General features: G+C 38.9%; 1 protein-coding gene across 1 annotated transcript; it reads right to left on the reverse strand.

Moving 5' to 3' along the window:
* Positions 1 to 10,494: 10,494 nt before the first annotated feature.
* Positions 10,495 to 19,051, reverse strand: LOC113756369 (pre-mRNA-processing protein 40C-like; the record flags this gene model as incomplete). Its single annotated transcript, XM_027300057.1, has 4 exons — positions 10,495 to 10,975; positions 13,924 to 14,046; positions 16,813 to 16,959; positions 18,882 to 19,051. Coding segments are annotated over 4 exons (752 nt in total), but the record flags the coding sequence as incomplete, so codon positions are not given.
* Positions 19,052 to 19,386: the final 335 nt, after the last annotated feature.

Consider the following 19,386-nt stretch of genomic DNA (forward strand, 5'->3'; position numbering starts at 1 on the left):
GCTTTGAACGTATCTATTTCTGCGGAATTTTGGGGTTGTAATGACTTATATATGATGTTTATATGTTGTATAGATGGTGTATAAAATTTCATTGAAAAATATTGAGGTTTGGTGGGTCAAATGAATTGATTTCACAAAGCTAGTAAATCTGGAACTGTTCCCGTAATGCTCTGACCAGCTTTCGTGTTTCGACCATAATTTTGTGCTTCGATGTCGAGATCGAGTGCCGTCAGCGGCATTTGAAACTAGATATTCCAACCTTTCCGACGGTATAAAATGCACGTTCTGGTTCCATGTATGTGAGCTGAACAAACCATTTAAAGTCGGCTGTTCTGTTTCTCTGTTTTACTGGAACGAAATGCTGAGGCTGCAACTTGTGACTCGAATTCGAGCTAGTTGTGTGCCGAATTTCAAAATGATTTCTTCTGTGAAATTATAGCTCTATGAATGTGTTTTCCAACGCCATAAACCGTGCCCAATTCTGAGTTAATTTGGGTGATTTGTGATCAAAATACGGAACCTGCCCTGCTCTTGAAAACCCTGACTTTTGGACAGATTTGATGCAAGGCTTGGTATAGACTTGCTAACTGAATATTTTGGTGCTAAACACTTACCAAATGTACCATGAATATTCCTTAGGTTTTGCCTACACTAATGAGCCATGTTTGAGGAATTTTTCCTTGACCAAATGTTTGAAATGGAAAACAAAAAGTTCAAGGCAGTTTTGTCTTAGTATTTTCGAAACTTAGGGTGTTTGATTGACTACCTTCCCGAAGGTATTTTTCCATGAAATTTGATAGAGGGATACTCCTTATATAGGAGTATTATACTGCTAAATTTTGTACCAATCCAAGTCCATTTCGATACCTAACTAAAGTCCCAGAGTTGGAAGCTCAAATCTGGAAATTTGTTCACCAGTTTTGAATTTTTTCCAAACTTCGAGCTACCTTATCTCGGTGCTCGAAACTCCGATCCTTGATCCGCTTTTTCTGTTATAAACCTTACTTGTAACTCTAATTGATTTACAAATTTCAGAGGCTAGCTCATAACGTGTGAATTTTGCCGAATTTCCAAAGTTAGCGAAAAACCAACCCCGGCTCAATTCTGAGTGTTCTGGAACAGCAACTTTAAGCCCAATTTTGAATATCTTCCACTTAGATTCATGGAAAAGTGTCTTCTAAGAACTTTTAGTACTTTCAAAGAGGTTTCCAACGGTACCAAGTTTTCTAATTTTTGACATGTAGAATGTGAGATACGATTTTTTAAAATATCATATCAAAACTGAAAATTTTCCGAATTCCAAAGGAAGGGAGTTTTCAAGCACTCCTTATTCCTTCGATATTACTTGAACATGTTATACCTGATTTTCCAAAATGAAAACTCGATCGCTCTTGTACTTTAAGAAACTCTAATTGAATCTCGATTTACGAGTAATTGAGATTCGATTTCCTGAAATTTCCTTAGATTGTACTAGTGTACAATCTTCCTTGACAATTGGGATATATAAGTGATGCTTCACTATTATTTCCTCAGGCGCACACGAGGACCCACAAAAGAATCCCACAGTGGACGCTTAAACTTCGAGTGCCCTTTTCTTCTCGTTTTACTTGGTGAGTGTCAAGTGTGTATTACTTGAACTCCTGTGAATTCGATACGTGATTACTTGTTATTAATACTTGAGATTTTGGGAAATGGAGTCGAGTGTGTACTTTATCGCACTCGTTCTCATTCGAAATGATTTAACTCATGCTCAAATTGCTTGAATATATCGATTGCTTGGATACATCGATTGCTTGTACATATCAATGCTTGATACATGATATGGTATGCTATGGCTGCATACGTCGTTGGAGTGAATCTCCTCGACACACAATTGCACATGGGGACGCCCACATCTCATTGGCCGACCTTGGACTCGAGTCGTTATGGGTTTGGTCGGGAACCTTGGCGAGCCATGAGATATATAAGCTTGACCTAATGAGAGATCTTGCTTGGCATACTCGAGTAGTGTCGCCACAAACAAATGACAGGCGGGCCCGATACAGGGGTATGTAAAGTGAAAGGGGACAGGTTAAGTGGAGTTCTACGGACAAAACCTACCCGATTGACGGAGTGTCAATTCGTGGAGGTTATTGATCGTGCAAGTGGAATATAGCTCCTAAGAGCTCCTATATCCTTGAATTGTTTCCCTTTACTTTCCGATAAATTGTTAATTATTGAAACATATTATTGCTTAGCTTGTAATTGGGATTGTTACTTGAACTACGTGCTTGCATGTGTGTCCTTGGCCTCACGAGCGTTTTGCTCACCCTGTAGATTTGTTTTCCTTAACAGGAATGGAAATGGAGTTAACGCGGAGAAATCTCCTTTTGGATATATTTTGTTTTAGGGTTTCAAGTGTATTTTGGCTTGACCCCTTTATGATTGTACTTTTGGAAGTTTAATGTATCATTCGGATATATGTGATGTATATTTTGGAATTTAAGTTGTATTATGAACGCCCAACGTGCGGGTTGGATAATGGATGGGTATTGTTAAGCATGAACGCTTCCACACTATATGTATTTGTACTAATTTGATTGTGGTATCTAGTATCGCTTTAAACTTGAACGTTTATTGCTTGAGTCCTGGCGAGAGTGAGGCAGGCGTTCCGCGGATACCCTTTGGTGCGCCTTAGGGAGAAGTGGGGGCGTCACACATTTTAGGTTTCAATATATTGCCTATCGGCAATATGTCAAACATATGTCAAACTCCATAAAGGTAGTTACAAGTGAGGGTATGAGTCTATCCCACACTATTTCTATATATGGAAACAATTGTGGAGATTTATATAGAACTAGTATTTATAATTTTGGTCAGGCTTGTCAAATTTTACTTATCAAAGCTTGAGCACAATAGCAAAAAATGAGAATCAATGACCAAGATTTTTTTTCCCATTTTAGTCAAACTAAGTAAACCTCTACTTTTTGAGATGGTTAAAAAATGAAGTTAACTAGCAATTTGGCCTCTCTCTTTTCTACTAATATTCAAACACAACAATCCTTTTTTTAATTTTGTTTATCAATCTTTTGGGTTGTCAATCATTACAATCTACAATTTTTTAGTCCATTTAGTTAGGCTTTTTGGTTGATGCAGTATCTTTTCAATTTTATATCAACTTTTCATCTAAAAAATTGAAAAGAAAATGTTAAAAATAGAAAGCACAAATTTCTAACCCTAAGAAAGTCACGTGAAAAAGAACGACCAAAAAAATTAACTTACCATGCTTGGTAGGAGCAATAACAATGGTGCTTTATTTCTTCAAATTGAATTGTACAATGTACTAATATTATTGGTTGCGTTCTTAGATTATGTTTAGTTCGTTTGATGTACTCATTTTTTTTCGCTTTTCGCTTTGTAATTTGGAGATCAGGTTGGATCACCTCCTTTCACTTGAATTTGATATTTTAATAAATTTAAGGACTGACATCCTTCCCTTGTGTATGGGATTTGTTCAAAAAAAATAGAGAGGTAATAAGACAATGGATGATTAGTTGCAATAGTAAATAACTAATTACTCTAAAGAATTTTCATAAAGTATGCACTAATCAAATGGTTGACAAAAATCTAACAAATAGACCAGTGAAACCACAAGTATTGGTGAGAAATTATTCATAACAAAGAATAAAGCTTTTTTTTTTGGTGGCAAACCTCATACACGAGGGGATGCCAACCCCAATTTATTTCTAACTCGTAACATTACAAACGAGTCCTTACACAAGCTAAGCTTAACAAATTCTTGTACAAAAGTTAGGGTAACCTAATCTATCAAGTCTGACATCACCATGAACCATGCCAGGGAGTGTCGCAAAAGTATCATAAGTCTTTTGTAATTCAACCCCTGAGTTAGCAAGTCTATCAGCTAGCTTGTTTGCCTCTCTATAGCAATGCGATATAGCTCGAAATAATGCTTGTACCTCAACAACTCCTCCAACTCCCCTTGCAACTCCCACGGACATGCAGAAGTTCCCTAAATCATGTTAGCTAAAACAAGTGAGTTAGTTTCAACATGCAAGGCATCATAACCACGCGATAAACATTGCCGGACTCCAAAGAGCATCGCCTTAAGTTCCGCATGTAAGCTTGTCAAATTGCCAAAGAAGCATGAGTACCCGAAGATGAATCGACCATGTCCATCCCGTACCAAGCCGCCTCCACCACTTAGCCCTGGATTACCTGTAGAATACCCATCAGTATTTAATTTATAACCCACCACAGGAGCCAACCATTTAACTGGAAATACCTAAATTCTCCGTGACCGACCAATCAAGAAAGAATGGAACTCCGTCCAAGAAAAGAAAGAATATTTCATTTCTGGGTATTGCGCATGAAAGAGCTCACACAGCTGCTGGAAAACCTGACTCATAATCTCCCCATGAACCACTTTCTTTCCATCAAAAACCATGGAGTTTCTTGCCTTCCACAGCTCCCAGCAAAGTAACGAAGGGAGGATGTGATAAACAAATGTCAACTATACATTTTTTGATGGGCACAACCACCACATCATTACCAGGTGCTGAATAGTACCCACTGAGGAGAATTCACCCACTTGGACTGTAAAATATCTCCAACCTGCCTCGCAAGCTCACTGGTGCAAAATACATGATCAACATCCTCCTCTTGCAGGGCATCTTGACAACAAAAACACCAGGAAGGACCATATGTCCCGAACCTTCTCAATTGCTGCATGAAAGAGAGCTTAAAACACAACAACCTTAGCATAAAGAAAGAAATTTTGACGGGAATGCTCTTATGCCAGATACATGAGAAGAGCAGAGAGGAACTAGACACCCTCCTCACTAGCTCGTAGGCCGACGCAATCGAAAACTCACCAGAGCTAGTAAGCATCCACACCATCTTATCTTGACCTTGCAAGGACGAGGGCACCACTTTTACAATCTGTTGAACCACCACCGCCTCCAAAAATTGCTGAAGCTCCCGAACATTCCAGCCCCCATCCAAAATGAAGTCCACCACCTGATGTTCATGGAAGACCTCGATCTTACGACATAAAGCACCATTGTCCAACACATTTTCATGTCAAAAATCCATCGAACCTTGGCGGACAATCTAGCTTATATACTCCTCTGCTACACTCTGCACTGATTGTAAGTTGTAACCTGCGCCACGTATAAGATCGGACACAACTTTCATCCGTCAAACACAGATTCAAACCCCCACAATATTTTGCAGACATAAACTCTGCCCAAAGAGATCTTTTCTGCCTGAAGTTCCACTAGAGCTTGATAGAGAAAGCACCAACGATATCTTTCATATTGTGAAGGCCTACTCCCCCTTCAGTATAAGGTTGACATAGCTTGAAGGCCTACTCCCCCTTCTAGCGCACGGTTCTCTCTATCATTATTCCCCGCGTTATCCCTAGGGTTCCCAGCATGTTGACCCTGCCCCTGACCTTGTTGCTTTACCATTCTCTCCAATAAATCAGCCATCCGCTAAATGGCTGTAGCTACTTGGTCGGGTTCGTTCTCATTCTCTCCCTCCGGGCCTCGTCCACGCCCCCTACCTCTACCTCGACCACCGGCGTCCATTTAAGTTCAAAAAGGTCTATAATTGAAACAATGTGTGTATTTAGTACTGCGGATATAAGCGAAATAAAGAAATCGAAACATAACAAGAAATACAAGAAACACACAAAAGATAACCTCAAAGAGGTCATACTGCATATATACAAGTCATTTACGAAGCACGCCAAAACAATATACAAGTTAACCGACATCCAGTCGGTTCAAAACCGAATACATACAAGAGAACTACGGCTCCAAAATATGACCAAATCCACCACATAACAAAACCCAAACGAGTAGCAAAGAAGTAAACAAAAATCCCAGAACGGCCCTACACGCCTCCCCTAGGGCCCCAGTCCCCAACCGATCCTAGGGTGTCGACCTCGTCCATCGGCTCCGGGCCGATAGCACGAGGCGGTGTCTCAGCAATCATGTCTAAGAGAGCCTCGCAATCTAGCATGATTCCCCAAACGCGCTCTCTCATCTGCCTCTTCATCGCTAGAAAGTGCTGCTGTGTCTCGTGAAGCTGCTGACGAAAGGCATCAGTCCTCTCCTCCTCCTCTCTCAGGCTCTGCTCAGTCTCCCTAATGCGCATGGCCTGCCCATGGCCTACGTGTCTGGCCTCTGCTAACGAACGGCCCAAACGCTAGTTCGCCTTAGCCAGGCGACGGCGCTCGTCATCGACAGCTAGAATCACCTCATCCGGGTAGCCAAAAGTATGCCTGCACTCACATGGCCGATTCATTCGGCCAAACGGTGAGTACATCACATAGGGCCCCCCGGCCCTCCTCTGGAATCGCAGCACTCGACGGCGCAATACCTGATTAACCGGGCCCCCAGCACTCGGAGGGCGCGGTCCTGATCCGGATCCACTAGGCTCACCAGGCTCCATCCCTACAAAATTTTATCATTATCTGGTCAGTTCGACGGCATTTCAACTTAAAAGAGATCATTCAATCTTAAAAGAATCACGTAACCTTAATGCTTATTACATATGTCCCAATTGTCCAAATCCTCTAACCTAGGCGCTCTGATACCACCTGTAACGACCCCACCGTACCCAGAGGCATACCAAAGGGCTTAGCAGGCCGTCTGCCTAGCTCGCGCCAGGACTCGAAATCAAAAACTAATAACAACTATTCACACCCAAACGGTTACTATACACCTTATATACATGCTCAAAAGTTCACTATGTACATCATATACAGCAGCAAAAGTGTTCTATGTACAATTCAAAAGTAGAAGTCCGAACTACGGCTTCATGCTATCACTACAACTATAACCATAAGGTGGACCCTAAGGTGGGTCCGAACACGTATCACTATTACTATTACACGCATTTCAATTGTCCAAAGAAAGGTATTAAACCTAACTAAACTAGTCGAACGTCCAAATGTGGTCCCCGCGTCGACCCCTGTAAGGAAAACAAAGGAAAGGGGTAAGCTAAACGCTTAGTAAGTACGCAGGGGTAAAAGCATAAATTTCACATGGTAGGAGCAATTAAAGTCACATAATGCCAAGTTAAAAGCAAAACAATAACGCAGACGTAGGATACAGATTGGTTTCAAAGCCAAGTAGTTTGTCATGATTGACCACCTGCCGACACTCCGTCGACCGCAAATTATGGTCCGTAGAGCTCCACTTGTCAACCCGCCGTCCACTTTAGTACCCACACTGGCCAGTCACCCACACTCACATAATAGCTCGAGCAAGGTTGGTTCATGCACACAGGTTCACATATTTGGTTCACAAACCAATTCACATATTTAGTTAACCTGATGATCTCAAGTCTAAGTTAGACTAGCTCCGACCAAGCCCCTGCCGGCTCGAATAGTCCAACTAGGTCCTGAGATCGGGCCCCACACATATCACATGTCACACATATCACAAATGTCACCCCGAGCTACAAGCTCTAGGGGTTCATTCCCAACAGCATGCTATTTACACATATCAAGTACAAGTACAAGTACATTTTAGGGTTTAGGTCGAGTGTGATAAAGTACACCCTCGTCTAAAGTCCCTTTCATTCAAAGCATAACACATAAGGGCGTTGACTTAGACACATATCCCTAGATACTTACAAAAGTACAAAAGAGCTACAACTAAGCAAAAGCGTCGTCCACTCCGCTAGTAGGCCCCAGCAGCCGCCTCTAGCTCGTCGCTGTCTGCAATAGAAGATTGCGTCACATTAGACCACAAACGGTTATCAAATAGCAAATCATAAGCAAAACGGCAAAAATGACACGCGCGCGCGCGGAAACGACAGACGGAAACGGAAACGGTCGGTGAAAATGGAAACGGCCGCTAGTGCGGAAATGGCAGATTTGCTACCTCTTTTCATTTTGATCATAAGTTGGGCTACAAGTGTCGGTTTAAGGCGTATGAGACGCCGTTTCGAAGCTAAGAGGATGCACTATAACTTTTGTGAAGACCTCAAGAACTGAAACTGGGATCTTCAGTACTAAACGAACCAAAAAATTTGGGTCACCAAAGCTGTCCAAGGTCAAATGGTCAGTTTCAGGGGTGCTGGCCGTTTTACATGCTACACATATCCAATTGATCTGAAACTTGACAGTTAGAAATTTCATTCCAAGATGAACAACTTTCATGAAGGTTGGAAAACCTGAATCCAAACGTAAATAGGTCATCTAGACCAAAACAGGTTCGGACAGATTAAGGTCATTTTCGTGGACAGGCCCTGTTTGATTGGCTATATCTCGGGTTTTATAAATCCGATTCATGAAATTCCAAAGGCGTTGGAAAGCTCTGATATAGGGCTATAAGTTTGGTGTTTTGGTCACAAGCCCAATCAGCTTGTAACCTGGTCAAATTCGAAGCCAAAGTTCCAGTTGTAAACTGTCCTGGTTTGCTGTTTTGCTGGACTAACGCGCGCAATCGCGTGAAACGAATTCGCACCACACACACAAGATTCTAAGCCATGGCTACACCATTCTAACACATATAAAGCACTCCCTAATTGCCCTAACAAGACTCCCGAAATACCTCATGAAAACAGCCCCTAAACCCTAACCTTTTCTAACCAAAAGGCAAGTTCTACATTCATTAACATCTCTAACCAAAGCTAATCATATCTAACCAAGGCATAATCATTTAAGCCCTAATCAAACCCAAAACATCAGCCCCTCAACCTAGGGTTTCTTACCCAAATTTCGGACACCATCACACCTCACCCAACAAACGAAATTAACAACTTAAGCAAGTCATTTACAAGCTTAATTTCACCACCAAAGCATTAATCTAACATAAACCATAGAAACCTTAATTTGTCTTATCTTGGCCGAAATTCAAGACATCCAATTTGAGCAAAATTAAACCATAAAACCTCTCCAAATGCAAGCCAAACAACATGAATTCACCATAACATAACACAACAAGAAACCCTAGCCAAGAAACTTGTCTTGGCCGAACCTAGGGCTTCGAATTTCCTCCAATTTACACCATGGTATATCATCACAAACCACCTTGAATTACAACTATATCATCAACAAAGGCAATAACAACAAGAATCAACAATTTCAAAGGCTACAAGCCTTCATCCTCCAAGCAACTTTCAAGAAGAGTTTCTTACCTCCAACTAAGATGTAGTACAAGAGTAGGACAACCTCCACCAAGCTCCTAGATGCTCCTAGCAAGCTTCAAGACCAAAGATGAAAGCTCCAAGTGCAAGAATTTTGCAAAGTTTCTTCTCCTTTTCTCTTGTCTCTCTCACGGCTCACTCTCTCTTTCTTTCTCTTGTTGTTTTGACTTATGACACTTATGTCTTATGACTTAAGGGTTATAAGACAAACCCATCCAACAACTAAAGATATTTTCCTACATCAACCAATCACAAAATAGCATAGGAATTGCCTTTAAGTCCTTGCAACCTTGTCTTGCCAAATCCTCCACTCTTGCCCTAATAACTTCATTTTCTATCATTTTACTCCATAGGACTTAATCTTAGCTTAATCCAAATGCCCTAATCTCACTTAGCAATTGCACTAATCACCCTTAAACCTTACTTACCTATTCTAAATCAATCTTTATCACACTTAAAATCAACCAAATAACCACTTTTATGTCAAGGCCAAAATGAGAGTATAAACTAACTTAAACACTTTAAACCAAGGGTTAACTAGGGTTTCTCCCCGTTTAGGGTTTTCTAACCTTTTGAACCCACTTAACCCTATATCAATCTATACAAACACATACCTACACATGTCTAATACACATTCAAACATGCAATTGCAATAGAAATGGCTATCTAGGGTTTCGATTAAAAATTTTCGATTTTTGAGCTATTAGGGTTTCTCAAATTCCCAATTAGGGATTTTCGGATTATTTGGAATAAAAATCACACTAAAACATATTTTTTTCACATAAAATCCCAATTTAGGGCAACCGGGGTCTCACAATATATATATCCAAATGTGCACATCTAAATCAATGTAAGTGTACACATGTATACTCAAATATGCAAGTGCGCAACTATGTGCACATAAGAGTAATTTCATGATATTACTTGCAACATTAATTTGTTTATAAATCATGAACAGTTACCAACAAACCACTTTCAAGTTTCGCAAAATTCCTAAGTTTCATACCTACTCATGAATTTTAAATCTTCTTATTCCCATTTTGCAAATTTTCGCAAAGATACATTTTTACAAATGAACAAGAATGTCGTATTAAGCCTTTGGCCTCATCTTTACTATATGTTAAAACTCGAATTTCTAGTACTAGTTGTACCAAGCCAGTGAAGTACAACGATTTGATGATAGAACCACAGCAAAACAAGTTTCATTTTTCCATCCACGCTTCTCTCGCAAACTAAATGTCATAAAGTCGATACTGGGTTCTTCACAATATAGTAGGGCTCAAACACTCATTTCCCGCCTAAAAAATTAACCCAAAAAAAATCTTATTTCCCTTCAAAGAATAACAAAAATCATTTCCATTAAATGATACTCCGAAGTAATATAATCTCAGATACCAGAGTTAAAACCACTATTTTACATAGCTTTTGTTGATCCACTAGACACTGACTGCCGATCAGAAGTCTGATTCTGTTTATCGGGTAAACAGTGACACAAAAATGACTACCTCTTATCATGAGTTCTTGATCCCATTACATTTTTACCAGAGTCAACAGAGCTTTTATTTCTCGCATCCTTGTGCTTCTCCGTTTCTCTATCAGGTGCTGACTTTTGTCTGCGCTGAATATCCTCTACATGTCGCTTCCACAAGGACTCCCTGTCTTTCCTTGGCATCTTTGTATACCGAGCATCAGCTTTTAAAAGATGTTTAGCAGTTGACCACGACGTAAGAACTGTTTTGCCATCTTTTTCTCGAGCTGCAGCTTCTAAAGTTACAACCTCGGCTAATAGAGCTCTGAACTCAGAAACACACCTCTGTAAACAATGAAAAGGGATTAGCAAGAGCAAGACAATTTATTCACCAGGCATTAGTTACAACTTAATCAGATTTCAACTCTCTCTTAACATCAGTACCCAAAAAAAATAAAAATAACACGCCTCCAGAGTCATTAATTGTCAGCATAATTGCAATTTACTTTTCAAATAGTTTCACCTCAATCTAAGGAATTGAGAAGAAACTTGACAGGGATTTTTGCTTATCACATCAAACACCATAAGGAGCATGAAAAAATCGAACATGTAAAGACTAATCATCAATTTCTTCCATGTCTCAATGGCAACCACAAATTATCTACAGAAACTGTAGGAAATGCATTCCTCGTCAAAATTATCGACGGAATACATCAACCACAAAGGAACAATCACGGAACCTCTTTGACACAATTCAATGGTTCTTGCTTTATCAACAACAGAATCTAGCATACATTACTATAACACAAATTTGTTTATTTCAGGAGGCCATAAACTGAGAAAAAGTTTCTGACGAAACATATACCCACCAAACCCATATCTAGAATAATTGCCTATTATATAAATTAAAGGGAAAGAAGATTTCCAGATCTACAAGAAGGATTTCCACATCATAGAGAACTTAGTAGGAAAAAGAAAAAAGAACCATAAAAAATCACAGCTTGCTCCTCTGAGACATCATTAATATTCTTGTTCATAGTGTAAATTCAACATGACACACAGAACAGCTTCAGAGCAGAACGAAGCTCAAAATGATGTTTGCTAGACAACAATCAGAAAGTTACCTACATCCATAAAGAAAAGAAAATTGAGTAAACTATTAGTCTTCTTGTCCCTCTATGTCAAAAAGCATTTAGAAAAGATTGATACCTCACAAAGACCAGCAAATCCGTTATCACATTCACCCAATCCCAAAGAAGCAACCAATCTCGTCTAGTACGTGATACATATATCTTGACAACTTGAAATATTGTTCGAACCTCTGGGTTCTTTGGGATAATAAAAATCAGTTCCCTCATGATAAAATACCGAAAAGAAACATAGCTATGGAAGAGTTGAAACCTTGTATATCTGCAGTAATGGAAGATATTTAAATTGCTTTTAACTTTTAGATGGCAATAATAACACCATATATACAAATCCAACTTTGGGAATTTTGTTTGCAGTTCCTAAAGTGTTCAAGGGCTGAGGGTAAGGTTATGAATAATTATTATCCATGACTCACAAGCAAATAGCATTAGAAAAAAGTGTTTAGGGCATATAGACTGAGGATAAACAATGTCATAAAAGACCCCTCCATGGTATATTTGATACTCAAATGGAAAAGTTGACAACAAGGAAGATACCAGGGGATATAGTTCTGACAACACTCTTGTGGGAACATTATCCTATAGTTCACCATACAACTTGACTTCAAATTATGATATTACCATGCAAATGTACTGCATTCAATAACTCTCCTGCAGCACACAGATTTCCAAGAAATGGTATTCCAGCTTGGTACTGAAAGCTGTTGATTCAATGTGTTCTAGATCATTATGTTGAATAGAAGGTGAACAAGTCACATCAAGATGGTCATAACCGTATGTAATATTCAGAACGATGCAACTCACATCTATAATGGTGCAAAAGTTTCACAATTGGCGCAGTTCTAATTGACTTGATAGTACTCTAAAATTGCTTGTCCTAATGGTCGTAAAGGCATTCTATTTGTATTAGAATCAACATTAAATTTCTGAATATCTAAACAAATTTTAATATACTAATCCCATGTTTAGACAAGAAATATGGTGCCACCAACTGAAAATTGAACAAGAAAATCAACATTTAAACTAAACATATGGTCCAATAACCGATAACCAAAACTTCATTAAATGCCGAGATAGCCTTTGAAGACAATAGAAGGATCTCTGTTCGCAGCTCAAAGCTGATACCCAAAAAAAATGCAATTTCTATGAAGCACAAACAGAAAGTGACACCTGAACAGCTATAGAGATTTGATCTGAACAGAAAAAAATTGCTATTTGAGGAACTAGCTGCAAAATATTTTGATTAGAAATTTTCAATCATGTAGACCAAATACTTGGATAAAAATAGTGGTGCCACCACCTGGAATTTGACCTAAACAATCCAGTGCTAAACTAACCATATGAGATCCATGACTGATATACAATTCTTTGTCGAATGCTGAGCTAGAGTCTTCAAAGATAATGTAAAGATCTCTGTTTGCAGTTCAATACTAATATAACATTAACTTCACTAGCATTTCCACATCGAAAGCACAGAGAAGAAGCAAAGAAACAGCATATCTGAACAGGTAAAGGAAAAACATGTGGTTTAAACAGAAAAAGTTACTGTTTTACTGTCACCGCAAACAATTCATTGACATAAACTGCAAAAGAAATGTGAGATCAAGTGCTTAGCCTAGATGCATTCCGACCCCAAAACATAGCTCACTTTAAAATATTGTATAAATGATAACTTACATGCCTATTCACCTATCATGCCCCACAAACAACACAGATGGAAACACTTTTTTTTTTCCACGCAAAAGTCAAGGAGATATAACCAAAATTTGATCACATTTCATACAAGTTAGGACAACCTATACATACCCAATCACCAACTCCACCATGCATAACACAGAAAAAACACCATGCACCCTTTTTCACTAAGGTAAAAGACAGAACAAATTTTTGATCACATTCAATACAAATATCTGGCAATGCATGAATGCTCAATTCTTAATTAAGGCTTCTTGGAATGGATTAAGTTCAGGTAACAAAGTCAACAACACATGCAGGCACAGCTTGAAACAGCATTCTCCTAAAAAGAAATAAAAGTAAATAGTTGATTTCCCAGACTCCGGTTCACTTGCACTTTTTAAGATAAGCATCCTGAATAAGAGTAAGAGATCCATTCTACTTCAGGACCTAAGAGAGAACACAGCTTACCTCATGTAAAATCTTCACATGCTCACGGAAAAGCTTTTCCAAGTCAGATTGATCTAGATTAGGATTGGCTGCACGTCCTTGGGGATCCTTGTCCAATTTAGACTTTGAATCTGTCCAACTTGCCTAGATTCACAAAAGGAATGAAAATGTCAAACTTTTATATGCTTATATATGAAGGAATTTTAATGTCATGATAACCTTGTATATTCTACTGCTTCCTGCTAACCATCTCATAGTATACGATGCAAACTCCAAGAGAATGTAATTTGTACAAGGTACTTAAGAATAAAAAATTACAGACATTTCCAAGCGCGCAACAATTTACTTTTCTGTTTAATCACCCGATTGGGTACTCTCTAGGTTAGTAGAGACACTTTAAGTCATCACGAGAAGGCACAAAGCGCTACTACTTTCATTACAACAGCCTCCATTTTGAACTATTTTCTTCAGTTCCCAAATAGGTTTTACCAGTACCACCTACACATTCTATATCTGGTCATTTGATCTTTGACCTTTCTACTGGGTTATATTTCGAGTCTCTACACTACATATCCTCTGAGTTTGTGGTAGACATGAGTTCTCCCATAAAGTACAAGATTGCTACAGGTCTATGCAACTTTTCCAAGGTTCCTATCAGAACCAGAAAATATATCAAAAAAAGTGAGACCCTCTAAAGATTATCCTGGCATTGAGTTTATTGGTTAAGACAAATTATAAACTGTTTTCTGTTCTAATCTTTTCTTAGTCACTCATCTACAATAATAAGTTTAGACCCTATGATTACACTAAAAATTAATCCCCTAAAATCTTGATTCTAGTTTATCCATTTCACATGAATAGGTAAACCTCAGAACACCAAACCAGGAAAACAGCTCAAATTGTTCACCTGTAGTCTCCACGCAACTTTTACCACAGCCAATAAAACAACATTAATAACAAAAGGCTACTCCTCAGTCTGTTTTTGCTTCCAAAGCACCAAGCAGGGAAAATGTAACTCCTTGAATACATCAGTTCGATTTCTCTTTGACAATACAAAGCCTTTCGTCCTTTTATCTTTCTTATCTTAATCTTTCTCCAAGATGCCACTTAACAACCTTCAAGTCAGATACCAAAACAAGGAAATGTTGACCTACAGGTAGAAAAAATTAGCAAAAAGAACCATTTTACCACCCGTTTGGTTCAAATCAGCAATGGCAATGACTATGACCTTCAATGACAATCAGTTTACCAGGGATTCCCTTTAAAAATGTTTGGCAGTGTTTGTATTTGTATAGGAATCAACTTCTATTTTCTTTTCTTATTTCTTTCAACGTCTTCATGCTATAACTGTCAACCAAAACCTTTAATTTCTTACCATTGTCAGCCTTCGCCACCTACGGCGAGTAATCTCAAGAAAGCTCTATTTCTGTACCTCAACAAAATCAACAAAAACCCAAAACCAAAACCAACACCAAGGCATAACCACAATTCTTCCATGCAAATCAAGACCAAGATCCAAAATAATCTTGCTATTATGATGAAAGCCCACAGTCAATCAACATAGAAAGTTCTATGGCTGCATTAAGCTTAGAAATTAGAAATATAACCAAGACCAGTCAGCGTAAGATTATATGGACAAGATTTTTACATAGCAAAACTAGTTCAATGACAATTGTTTTGAATCTGGGAAAATTTTGAGTGCCAATTACAAGAAAAAGAAAAACCAACATACCAGCAGCTCCAATTTCTCCAGTCAGACGTTCTAATCAGGGAAGAAAAAGCAGCCTATGGAGTGGGGGAAGAACAAGAGATATGAGAGGGGATATAATGATGAAGAAGTAGACAGAAGAGAGGTTGGGAGGAAGTAAGATAAGAGGGAACAGCGATGTTCTCATGTTCTGTTGGCTACAGCTTTTCTCCTTATCTGTTTTTTCATGCTTCAAGTTTCCTGCCATAAAATTTTAGAATGGATGAGAAAGTTTCCAATTTGGTCCGGATTGGCTATTGGCCACTTTTTGGTCTTTCATAGTGACTGATTCATACTGACAGTTACCAACTAAACATCATGTAAGAGTTTTGAGATGTTCAGACCCATTATATAGTAGTAATTTCACCATACCGAATGGGTGGTTAGTCTATTGAAAAGGATAAACCTAACAAACTTTTTCTACCCGGGACTTGCCTTGCACCTCTCGCATTCAATAACAGTATCCTCACCAGCACGCAGAATTCACCACTATTTTACTTCCATCCTAGTGAAGGTTACAACTACAATCAGTACCAAGATGGTATTCCAAGCCCCATCTTGTACTTTACTAAAACCGCACAATTAGAATACAATCCCACTTTAGCAAAAGCAGAAATATTACAGAGGCAACCTCACACAATGTCTGGAACATTATGCAATATTGGTTCTGAAAAGCAGAAGGGAGAGGGATACAACCTTTTGCCATTCATCAACAGCAAAAATATTTCAGGCGTACCTAAACAGCATAACAGAAATATAGATGCAACATTAACCATGTAGAAAAAGGGAGAGGGAAAGGGGAAAGCCCGAAAGATTGAGATGAAGCACTGGTCACCGGCAAGTTTTGTTAACAAGCACAAATATCGATTCACCTTAATATTGTGAAATGATTTTCATCATAAATAGATAAATAAATAGCAATGAAGCAAGACTCTTTATTAGTTAGCAAACTTCTACAAACAAATTACAGGAAAATTACAAACAACCCAGTTAGCAAGCATCTCCTTATTTCATGTGAATTGAAAATAAATGAGGCAGGATAATATTCAAACATGCGGGTTCGCTAATTTCTAACTACTCTTGATTCCCAGGAAATACAATATTCCAATAGATGTCAGAAATCAAAAGGCAAAATCACTCTGAAACAAAACATAAAGTGAAACCTGAGGATCTTTAATGCTCTCAACCAAAAGAGCTTGATAAGATTCAACTGCTTCCTTTCTACGTGCTTTCAATCGCACTCTCTCCACTTCTTGTTCTTCTCTTTCTTTCCGTTTGCGCAGTGCTCGTTCTCTTTCTTTTAGTTTATCCTAGGAAACATTGGATGAAAGAACATCCATCTAAGTAGGAGAAAAATAAAGACAATAAACTCAATCTTACTCAACCAACTCTCTGGCTCTTTCACCAGTTTTAAACATTGAACACTTAAAATTACAAGTGGATGGGAATTCTTTTTTGATAAAGTCGAATTGACAATAAACAAAACAAGCAATGAAAATACACCATATAAGCATTTAACTCAATATTATTACAATTCCAAAATATTGTCAAGGTAAATAGATAACTACTAATTCATCAAAGCGAAATCAGTGGTTAGGAATATACAACATCAACAACTAAAGAGACCATCTTTTCCAGGCACCTTCTTAGAATACCTGCAAAGTTACAAGAATCATCACCACAGTACATGGAACAAGTCCATTCAGGCCCCACATGGAACAATGATTACTACCTGGACCCGATCCATTTGGATTGAAGAGTTTTTTGAAACACAGTTTTTGTCTTTCAAGTCTACAGTAATAAACTCTAAAAACAACTCAAAAACACAACACATCTTAAATACACAAGAAAAAACCCTCTTTCTTCTTCACCCATCACCTACCACCACCACCACCAACCACCATCACACACCAACACCCGCCGCCACCTCCCCCTCTTCTCTCCTCCCTCCTTCCTCCTCCCTCTTCCCCTCCCCTTTCTCCTCTCTTTCTTCCTCCCACTTCTTCCTCCTCCCTTCCCCACCCCCTCCCCGCCCCCCTACCTTCTGGTCGCCACTTCTCTCCTCCCTCCTCCCCCTCCTCCTTCCTCCTCCCCTCCCCTTTCTCCTCCCTCTTCCTCCCCTCCTCGCTCCTCCCCACCCCTTTCTCCTCCCTCTTCCTCCCCTCCTCGCTCCTCCCCACCCCTCTCCCCCTCCCCCCTCTCTGGTCGGCAGGGGAGGGGAGCGGGAGAGAGGGGTGGGGAGGAGGAAGGAGGGGAGGGGAGGATGAGGAGAAGGGAGGAGGAAGAAGGGAGAGGAAGAAAGAGAGGAGAAAGGGGAGCGGAAGAGAGAGGAGGGGGGAGGAGAGAGGGCAGAAGGGGTGGTGGTTGGTTGTAAGGTTTTATAAAATTTTAAAAATACCCCATTAAAATTTTAAATCTTAAAAATGCCCCAAAATATATTTTCAAAAACACCATTAAAAACATCTACAGTAAAAAAATTTCACATACATTGCTACACTAAAATATTTCAAAAACACCCCCAAAAGCAGTTAATCCAAGTGGAGCAGCACCAATAAATCTTGTAATTTTTGCCCATTTTCCGTGCTACTTCTTTGCTAAAAAAATATTCAAAACAAAAATAAAAATAATAAAGGCCAGAATTGAATTATCCAATCCAATTTGATTGACCAAAATGTAGCCTAATGTCATTCTTAACATCTAATTTCAGTGGAACTCATTTAGATGGAATGTCCTCTAAGCTCATTCTTTTGCTAATACATTTAAACAACCTCTATGCAAGTCTTATATGGAGCATCAAGTAGCTTCCACATTTCAATGCTCGCTAAGCGGGTCTCTACCCCATCATTATTAGTTCTAGAGTAGCTGCTTTCACAAGTGTTTCAAAGTTTCCACTACAAATTGTAAAAGAAGGGACCAGGAGTTGCAATTAGCAGAATGCTAAATGGCTAAAGCTCACTGAAATGGTTAAAACATTCAATGTTTTCAGTAAAATATGCATCATGATTCCAAAAAAATGAACCTAACTAAGAAGCTCCTGAAAAACTAAAAAAATATATCCATACAAACACAAGGACTGAGGAAAGAAGACAGTGAAACTGACCATTGTTTGAGATTTGATGTTTACATTACGCAAAAAGGCTAAATAAAGCATTAGCATAACTAACAGTGTCATACATCTGAGAAGAAGAAAGTGAATCAAGCACCTGAGGGTGAGTGAAAACCAGTTTCTTACCTCCTCACTATGTTTGTCTTTTGCTATGCGCTCCGTCTCCTCTTCAGCAGCCTTCAATTCAGCGATATATTCATTAAACAAAGCCTCCCTATCCTCATGCTTAACAGACTTGTACCTAGGATCATTCCTCAGACTATCTTTAACCTGCCAGAAGAAAATAATTCGATGTGCTCAAAGAAGCGCAATTTGGCAGAAACCACCAATGCTACATGTGCAAAAAGACACCCAACTAAAGCTTGGTGAGTGAGATGAGACATACACATTTAGAATATCAAAAGAATAAGCTGGTAGATACAAGCTACTAACCAGTATGTAGTAATTGATTTGAACATTAACAATGACAAGTGAAATTCAATGTGTAACAAATTCAAAATACTCTTTAATATCCATTCGCCCACCAGTCATATATAATGATTATCTTAGAGAGAGTTGGATGCGAGGTTGAAAAGAAAAATACAAATCATCTAAGAGAACACTTAACAATGGCCAAGCATTTTCAGCCACA

Source organism: Coffea eugenioides, unplaced genomic scaffold (genome assembly GCF_003713205.1).
Source record: "Coffea eugenioides isolate CCC68of unplaced genomic scaffold, Ceug_1.0 ScVebR1_2225;HRSCAF=3215, whole genome shotgun sequence".
Taxonomy (NCBI): domain Eukaryota; kingdom Viridiplantae; phylum Streptophyta; class Magnoliopsida; order Gentianales; family Rubiaceae; genus Coffea; species Coffea eugenioides.